This window comes from Quercus robur, chromosome 11 (assembly GCF_932294415.1).
Source record: "Quercus robur chromosome 11, dhQueRobu3.1, whole genome shotgun sequence".
NCBI classification, from domain to species: domain Eukaryota; kingdom Viridiplantae; phylum Streptophyta; class Magnoliopsida; order Fagales; family Fagaceae; genus Quercus; species Quercus robur.
The window spans coordinates 51818646-51828379 of NC_065544.1; the positions used below are offsets into that span (position 1 = coordinate 51818646).

The 9734-nt window shown below is 39.6% G+C and overlaps 1 protein-coding gene across 1 annotated transcript; it reads right to left on the minus strand.

Annotated features, from left to right (window-relative positions):
• Positions 1 to 8339: 8339 nt before the first annotated feature.
• LOC126705204 (uncharacterized) lies at positions 8340 to 9518 on the minus strand. The gene is made up of 2 exons (XM_050404120.1): positions 8581 to 9518; positions 8340 to 8460 (listed from the first exon to the last, which is right to left on the minus strand). The coding sequence occupies exons 1-2, from the start codon at positions 9516 to 9518 to the stop codon at positions 8340 to 8342; spliced, it is 1059 nt and encodes a 352-aa protein (XP_050260077.1).
• Between the last annotated feature and the right edge of the window lie 216 nt (positions 9519 to 9734).

Consider the following 9734-nt stretch of genomic DNA (forward strand, 5'->3'; position numbering starts at 1 on the left):
TAACCGGCACTTTGACGATTCAGGAAAAAAAAAAAAAATTCAGATCTTAAACTATTCTTTTTAATACTCTTTAGGACTAGGTTGTAGTGTTAGGTTTTTGTTCTTTTGTTTCAGTTCATGGTTTAATGGACTTTTGTACTTTATGCGCTTGATTTTACTGTAAAAGGGAGCTGTTAGTTCTATTCAGATTATTGTTACACTACATGAAATTTATACTGTTATTGTTGTTACACTACATGAACTTCATTGTAAAAGGGAGCTGCTAGTTCTATGCACTGTTTTCAGCCATTAACCAGTTGTGTAAACCCAGTCACTCTAAAAAATTCATCAAAACCATGCTACAATAGAAAAGGTAAAATTCTTAATGGTGTCATAAAACTATTAAGTCTCTTTCCTTAGATACAGTTTGTTGCATTTAGTTTATTATATGACACACACACATGAGAAAATACACTTCATTCACATGAGAAAAGATCTACATAATAGAATCTCAAAAAGAGAACTTAAAGAACAGTACTTAAGTACTATACCTAAGTCTCTCTCTCTCTCTCTCTCTCTCTCTCTCTCTCTCTGTCTCTCTCTCTCTCTCTCTCTCTATATATATATATATATATATTAAGCTACAAAGCTCTTGAGGTTATGCTATTGCTTTTTTTTTTTTTTTTTTTTGTGTATATATATTATTGCTATTGGTATTAAGTATTAATTAATTTTATAAAAAAAAGTATTAATTAATATGTTTCTAAAAAAAGCAAAGTTCTTGAGGTTATGCTTTTGCCTTTATTTTTTTTGATATGTTAATTATTGATATTGGTATTAAGTATTAATCAATATGTTTCTCAAAAAACAAACATTAATTAATATTATCTATTATTTTCAAACTATAATATTAAAAAAAAAAAAAGTAATGCTAGAGATAAAAACTATTTTACAAAAAAATTTACAAATTGCTAATATGGTGAGTAATTATTAGTAAATGAAGAAGTGATGTTAATGGTGGATCTAGATGAAAACTAATAAAAAATTGGCAATAACATCAGTTTGTAAAAATGTTATAAGCAGTTTGTATCTGTAACATTACTCTAAAAAAAATTATGTAAATCAAAATTTCTTTTTATTATGTTTAATTTGACTTAATTGAATTAATAAATGCCATTGTTTTTTATTATCAACAATTAATATTAGATGTACTTTTTTTTGGTAAACAATATATTAGATGTACTCACTGATCTAAAGGAAAATATTCATTTTGTAAATTAATGTTATGCTAAAATGGAAAACTCACCGTGAGGGGATGAAGTTGAGCTCGGGCTAAGAACTAAAAGCCCAACAAATCATATCTTAAAAGATGGATCTAGCCCAAAGATGTGAATATGAGCGAAGAAGCCTAAGGTATAAAAGACGACTCCTAGGAACAAATCCCATGGAGGTCCGCGGTAGCTACCATTACCAAGGCTCCCTACCGAGGTAATAAGCAAGGCTTTTCACATAGCAAATACGTAAGGAACCACGGGTAACCAGTTCCCCTCTAGTCCAAGATGCCACCGTCATCAAACTCGCCTCCAGAAATGCCATTAAGAGATAAGGACCACAGAGGCAGTCATCTCCGCATTAATGAGATGTTCTCAACCTAATCTCTTCCACATTAAATGTTAATTGACCGACCTGAACAATGAAAGCGCCTCCAAAAGTCCTATTTCATGATAAAAGAATGGCAAAACCAAGGGGTGATAAGACAAGTATCCCCCAAATCCAATTAGGAACAGGACAGCTGGGAGAGAGGAAAGGGAAAATTGTCTATAAAAGGAGGGGAGGTACAACAGGAAAAGGGATTTAGTAAAATTGAGAGAAAAGATTTAAGGAAGAACAAGAGAGAGAAAGTTGTAATAGTAGAATAGGACTAAGAGTTTTTAGTTTTCAATTCTATCCTTTGTACCACGAGAAAGTTGTTCTTATATTAATAAAAGCCTTTATGTTCCTTATTATCTTACAATCTGTTGCTTAGATCTCCCACTGTGGAATTTCTTACCTTTTTCCTTTCATAAATTAATTGTTTAAGTCATTTTCTATATCACCATTTGAATAGTGGTTGTTTTTTAGCCCCACACTCACTTTCTAAGTTCTATTAGTTTTAGTTATTTGATTTTTTTTTTTTTTCATTTCAGTCCTCTATACTTCAAGTTAATTTAATTAAAGCCCCTCCATCAATTTCTATTAAAAATTTATTTAAAAAAATCTAGAAAATATTTTTCAATCATTAATTAGATTTTTTTTTTTTTTTAAATGTAGAAAAAAAATTAAAAATTTAAACAATTAATTGCAACATTTAACAAAAGTTAATGGAGAAACCTTAATTGAATAAAATTGAAATTTAATAGACTGAAATAAACAAAAGCAAAGTTAGATGACTGGGATCCTTAATTCAGTTGTCCCCGTCCTACAACCTATAGCAAGAACATCAAAAGAAAGCTAAATCACAATTTAATCCACTTGATGGTCATTTTTAATTAGCTTCTTCTGATATTTCTTGACAATTTAATTCATTATACCTGCTTCATTAGAAGAAGTTGCTGGAACAAAGCAGTTTCACCTAGATAATTAGGTGCAAAACAAGAATTAAGTTACCACTAACATTGTCAACTGTAGTCTCCTATTCCTGAATAAAATCAAATCATAATGGTTATATATATATATATATAAACTTAAAATTAAATATGATTATAGAGCAAGCATATCTAACAAGCCTTCATCATTCCTAAATGCCAGATAGTTCCTCAATTTTTGGGAGGGGAGAAGGATATCCACCGCCCAAACCACAAATTGGTGACACAAGCTAATAAAAAGGCAACCCAAAACAAAAACAAAAATTACAAGATCTAAAAGCCTTCACTAAAAGAATACTCATCACTTTGACTAGCCAAAGGGATTTCAATATAAGGAACTTCAAAATGACCACGATCTTTATTGATATATGGAGAGAGAGACAATCTAGGAAATAAAAGCAAATGAATAAACAAATAGCAGATCACGCAATGCTGATTAAACAGGAGAAAAGGAGAAATGAGCTAAGTTTCCTCCATCAATGTTTGCTTCGCTAATATAGAACTAATCAAGAGTCTTTGCAGATACACTATGGAAAAGCTCATGCAAGAAAATGCAAAGGAGTGTCCATGCCAAATCTAGCAACTAAATGATATTGCGGGTGTCATAAGCTCGTAGGGTCACAAATTTCATCTCTAATTTATCCAAGAACTCCAAATACAAATAATAGTGATGAAGCCGAAAAATCACCAGTGAGCCACACAGTCCTCGCACACTCGAAGCAAGACCTGTACAACAAAAAGAGAGGACCTGACAGAGAGCACCGATGTAGTGCCGGCCAAATACCCTCTGAAGGTCAAGTTAGAACTATTCTCACAACTCTAGAGTGCTAGAGAGGGGTAAATTATGCGTACCTGTTTTCTAAGGGTCTTTGAGTTTTTATAGTAGTGTAGAACCAAACTCCTATGCTTGCGCAACAAGTCTTTTCCATATAGGGAAGATACTCATTAATGGGCATATTTTCTAGAATCTTCTTCGTATTAGAATCCTATTCGTATTGGGATTCTATGGACTAAGGTTATTTGTGAGACGCAAGTCGTTTTCCATTTAAGATTCCTTGGAGATCACATAATCATCATTTAGTGCCACGTGGCCCATTGGTCCGTCCACCCTGGTCCATTCATACCAGACCCGTCCACTTACCTTGATCTGTTAAGCCCATCCAAATGAACCCGTCATCCATAAACTCTAATCTGTCACTTCACTATTTTTCCTCTTCAATTGCCCCTTCACCCCGTGAGTCCATACCCTCACAAGGTGGATGGACACGTGGGGTGACAATTTAATTTTTGAACTTTTAACGAATGCGCCCTAGCATGGATAGGCTGGCCTAGGGTAATTAATGATGAACGCATAGCGTTTGCTGAATGGTTGATCACGGGAATTGAAACGCCCCTTCATCTTCCACGCCATTCTCCCTATATAAACTGGGACTTCTTCTGTTCATTATTTTACTCTCTCCTGAAATTCAAGATCAGAGCGCACCTGTCATTCTTGTCAGAAGCCTGTATCATTCAGCCGTTGCATCCGTCATCATTACTTGTCCTCGTCTGAATCCGTCCTGGTAAGCATCTTTTTCCCTTTTACTTCAAGTTTTTATACATTTACACTTTTCTGAGACACTTACACATCCGTCAACCATTATGGTACAATCAGTCTTAGGATTTACTATCACGTGTAGGTCATGTCTAGTGCGTCAAGTAACCAGTCGTTTGTCTACAATGGAGCGGGCTACGATGAAGTGTACCCGTCAGGTCACAAAGACCATGACAGTCCCAGTGAGAGGAGTCCGTCTGCTTCCTCTTCAATATACGAGGATCCAGGGACAAAGGAGTTAAATGGTGATTCTAGTGACGGTCTAATGGATGTTGATCCCCCAATTCAATCCGTCATAGGACCAAATGGATTTAGGGAGTTCATCCATCTCCCCTTATAGACGGTCAACGATTTTATTTCCAAAATCAAAGAGAAACACTTCAAAACACTTAGGGACAAATATCAAATACTCGACAACATACCCATGCGTCTACCTTATAAATCAGAGAAGTGTTACTACGAGGGTCTTGAAGACTTAGGGGTTTATGAGCAAATGCTAAAGGCAGGGCTCAGATTTCCCTTAAGCGCCCTCCACCGTCATCTCCTCCAATATCTTGGACTGTCTGTCAACCAGATCTCACTAAATGCTTAGAGGGTCTTCCTTAGTGTGGAGGTCCTATATGGTGCAATGTCAGACGAGGCACGAAGGTTGATAGTGGAAGAATTTTTCCACTGTTATCGTCCTTCCAAGATTACCCAGTCCAAGGGCATGTACAACTTCGCGCCTAGGGGCCCGTTGCTAAGGCTTATTTATGAGAACCCTGACTCTAATAGAGATTGGAAGAGTCGCTATTTCTTTTTTGAGGGTGACGAATGGATGTGTCACCCTGGTGACACCGAATTCATGCCCGTTGACAAAACATGGAGCATAATGCCACCGTCGGGTATGCATCCGTCAGCAAATAGTTGTTTATGTTTTAACTGTTCTTCAATGCATAACTATCCATCTTTCTATGTAGTTCGGGACCGTCCTCTAGTCTCGCTTGAGCAATTCAGCTTCTTGGAGAACATTTTTAACAAAACCAAACTTGAAGAGAGGACGTGGGCCAAATTGGTCAACCTAAATACGCTGCACTGGTATTGTGACGGACCAGAGCCGACCAAAGCCGCCCTTCAATACGAGGCCCAAGTCTGAGCACGTAAGTCCGTCAACTTTAACTTTTTGTTATGCTTATTCAGTCTTCAACATCAGTCTTCTATTTTTGCAGAAATGGTTATTGCTAGGAGAAGAGACGTCATCAAGCAAAACGTAGCAAAAAAGAAAGAGGTTGAAGGCAAACTTAAGGAGACGGGTGCGTCTAATCCGTCAAAAAGGAAGCCTCGAGAGAAACAAAGTTGTCAACCTAAGAAACCCAAAACAGTTTTAGAGCCCATCATGGGTTTAGAGACCGAGCGCAGGAAGACGGTCACTCCGACCAAGCATGGAGTTGGGAAAGGTTTGATGAAGGGCCCGTCCACAACCCAAGAAAAACCAGCCGTCCTCTTGCGAGAGGACTCCAAGTACGCTCTTGAGAAGCTTTCGTCCATCATGTTGATTGAAGACTATAAGGACTTAGGCAATCATGCTACCGAGGCCATGGGGGAGACGGGGCTGTTTAGTCTTGCCTAGGTATGTTATGTCATCCACTTCCTGTTTTTCCATTCACTTAACTCCATCACTAATAACCTTTATTTTTAGGCTATAGTGATGATGAAGGGGTTGATGGGATGGTGTCTGAATCATGAGACAGCACTAAAGCGTGTCAGGGTGAAAGCAAATGAGACGGAGAAGGAGTTGAACAGTCTTAAGACTTGGAGAGTTAATATGAAGAAGAAACTTTCCCTCTCAAAGAAGGTTAGGAAGGAGCTTGATTAGCAGGTTGAAATGTTGGGGAAGGTCTTGGAAGACAAAGAGAAAGAAATCAAGGATGCCAAGGACCAACTCCGTCAGTCCAAAGAGGCAGCGATCCATGAATATCGCGACTCTGACGCCCTCCTGGAGGAGCTTAGGACCTCCTACGCAGACGGTTTTGACGATGCTATCCATCAGGCAAAGAAAGCTTATCCCGACCTTGATTTTTCTCAACTTAGCATAGACACACAACCCCAAGCTACTATTCAACCCGTCGCCTCTGAGAGCACGAAGGATTTGTTCGCCGACAATGCAGCCCCTGGTGACGGGGATTCAGTTCATCCCGAGAACCAGGCCCAGCCCGTTGATGGTGACGTCCGTGAGCCTGCAATCGTTGAAGGGAATGTTGAAATCACCTCCCCTTAGCAGTAAAATGTTATCGTTTTATTTTTTGGGTTGTAACTATTTTGGGAACAATCTTTTGATTTTTACTCGCCATTTCGTGGCATGTAAAAACAGTACTTTAAATATGTAGCTTGTGACTTAAAGATCTTCTTTTTAGACGTATCCGTCTTCTAGTGAAATGTGAATTGTTAGTTTTAATATTCCGTCGTGCCTGTTATAACAACTTTTTATAACTGTCTTCACTGGGGATCCGTCCTCTAGGATGAACCCGTCCTCTAGGATGAACCCGTCCGCTTAGTGATCACATTTGATTCAGCTGATTTAGATCCATCCTCTATGATGGGCTTTTATTTTTACTTTATCATACATGGATGTATGACAAGACAAGTCTGTCCATTCGTGGTCTTGGAAGCTTTTGATTAAACCATATGTTAAATCTGTCCATTATAAGGACTGGTTCTTTATTATTCACTTTAGGATGAGTTCATCCACTTATGAGCAGTGAGTATTTATTGAGTTGGGTCTGACCTTAAGTTGGATCCGTCCTTAAGTCAGACCCGTCCACTAATTGAAGAGCAATATTGATCTGTCTTTATGTTCGTTCCGCTCATTTTTTGGATGGATTATCCGTCCACCTTATGGACAATAGCACTTTTATCCGTCTATTTTATGGACACATTTTGATCCTCAAGGATGAACCATCCATTTTGTGGATTAAATAAAGTTTCCATCCGTCTTGGATGAACTGTCCACTTTATGGATGGGTGAACCATCTGACTTTATAAAATTTTCACCAAAAATTTTCCACCATTCTTGGATGGACCGTCCACTTTATGGACTACATAAAATTTCCACCCTTCTTGAATGGGCCGTCCACTTTATGGACTTATAAAACTTCCACCCTTCTTGGATAGACTGTCTACTTTATGGACTATAAAATTTTCATCCTTCTTGGATGGGCCATCCACGTTATGGACTATAATTTCCACCCTTCTTGGATAGACCCTCCACTTTATGGACTTAATAAAATTTCCACCCTTCCTGGATGGATCATCCACTTTATGGACTTAATTAAATTTCCACCCTTCCTGGATGGACCGTCCACTTTATGAACTTAATAAAATTTCGTAGAAAAACACATCAGTCATATATGAATATTACTCTTATTGTTAAGCTAAAAGTAGTTCTTTAAAGGGAAAAGAAGCTTAAAAATAATGCTTAAAGTATTGTAGCAAAAATAAACTGCCTATGTTGTTAAAACTAGGAAACTGGATAATGTTGCAATAATTAAAATGCGAATGAAATGAGGATCCTTCGGATGTTGCTTTCCACGTCGTCATTCTCACTGGTAGTACTTTCGTAGATGCTCAGCGTTCCACGGATGTTGCAGCTGTCGCCCATCTAATGTCTCCAGATGGTAGGTTCCTTTCCTTTGCCATGATGTAACTCTGTAGGGTCCTTCCCAATTGGGGCCGAGCTTTCCTTGGGCAGGATCCTTGGCCACGCCCATTACCTTCCTTAAGAATAGGTCTCTGACCTGGAAGTTTCTGTGTCTGACTTTGGAATTGTAGTTCCTTGCCATAAGGTTTTGGTATCGCACCAACTTTTGTTCTGCTATTGCCAGCACTTCGTCCACCAAGTCTAGTTGCAGGCAAAGGGCTTCATCGTTCTTGCTTTCATCGTAGTTGTCCACCCGATAGCTTGTGAACCCTACTTCTACTGGGATGACTGCCTCGCTCCCGTATGCTAGTCGGAATGGCGTCTCCCCTGTGGGTGTCCTTATTGTTGTTCGATATGCCCACAAAACACTAGGTAGTTCCTCCGGCCATATGCCTTTTGCCCCCTCGAGCCGAGTCTTGATGATTTTGAGTAAGGATCTGTTCATAACTTCAACCTATCCATTGGCTTATGGATGAGCAGTTGACGAGTAGTGGTTCTTGATCCCTAGCTCTAAGCAAAAATCCCGGAACGCGTTGTTATCGAGCTGCTTTTCTTTGTCAGAGACAAGAACCCTGGGTATCCCATACCTGCAAATAATGTTCTTCCAGACAAAATTTCAGATGTTCTTTTCTGTGATGGTGGATAGGGCTTCTGCTTCCACCCTTTTGGTGAAGTAGTCGATGCCAACTACTAGGAACTTTAGCTACCTGATCTCAGTTGGGAAGGGGCCCATGATGTCTAATCCCCATTGAGCGAACGGCCATGGAGCCATCATAGGCGTGAGTTCTTCCGAAGGTTGTCTGACATTGTTACCGAATCTCTGGCACTTGCCGCAGGCTTTGACATAAGTTTGCGCATCATTCTGCATAGTAGGCCAGTAGTATCCCGTGCGAATCAGTTTGTTCACCAGCGATTGTACCCCCGAGTAATTCCCACAGATCCCCTCATGAACCTCTCTCATGATGTAGTCTGCCTCCTCAGGTCCCAAACACCTTAGGTACGGGCGGGAGAAACCTCTTTTGTATAGGACTTCTTTTATCAGAACAAAACGTGATGCTCGAACCTTCAATTTTCTAGCAGCGTCCTTCCCGTCTGGTAGCACGACGTCCCTTAGGTAGGAGACTAAAGGCGTGGTCCAGTTGTTCTCGTTATCTATCTCCTGCACACTCATTACTTCATCTATGAGCGAAGAAGTTTGAACGAATGATAATACCTGATCGGGGACGGGCATGTATTCTGCTGAGGCCGACTTTGCTAGGCGATCGACGCATTCATTCTCCTCCCTTGGGATTTGGACGAATTTGATTTGTAGACCGTTGATTTGACCCTTCACCTTCTCTAGGTACTTCTTCATTCTTCCGTTCTTGCATTCATAGTCACCATTAACCTGACTGGTGACGACTTGGGAGTCGCTGTATACGACCATGTTTTCAGCTCCTGCCGCTCTTATGAGGTCCAATCCTGCCACTAAAGCTTCATATTCTGCTTCATGGTTGGTCATAGGAAAGTCCAGGCGAATTATGCACTCGATCTTATCTCCTTTCAGGGTGTGGAGTACCACACCTGCTCCTCCAGCTTGCCTATTTGAAGATCCGTCTGTATGGACTCTCCATTGTGGAACTACTTCTGCCCCCTCGCCTTCCATAAGCGTGAACTCAGCGATGAAGTCAGCTACCTCCTACCCCTTTATAGCAGTACGCAGACGATATCGTATATCAAATTCGCTCAGCTCGACTGCCCACAATGCCATCCATCCTGCAGCTTCGAGGCTACTCATGACTCTTCTCAAAGGCTTATTTTTCAAGACAACAATAGTATGAGCTTGGAAATACGGCTTGAGTTTCCATACTGCGGTCACCAA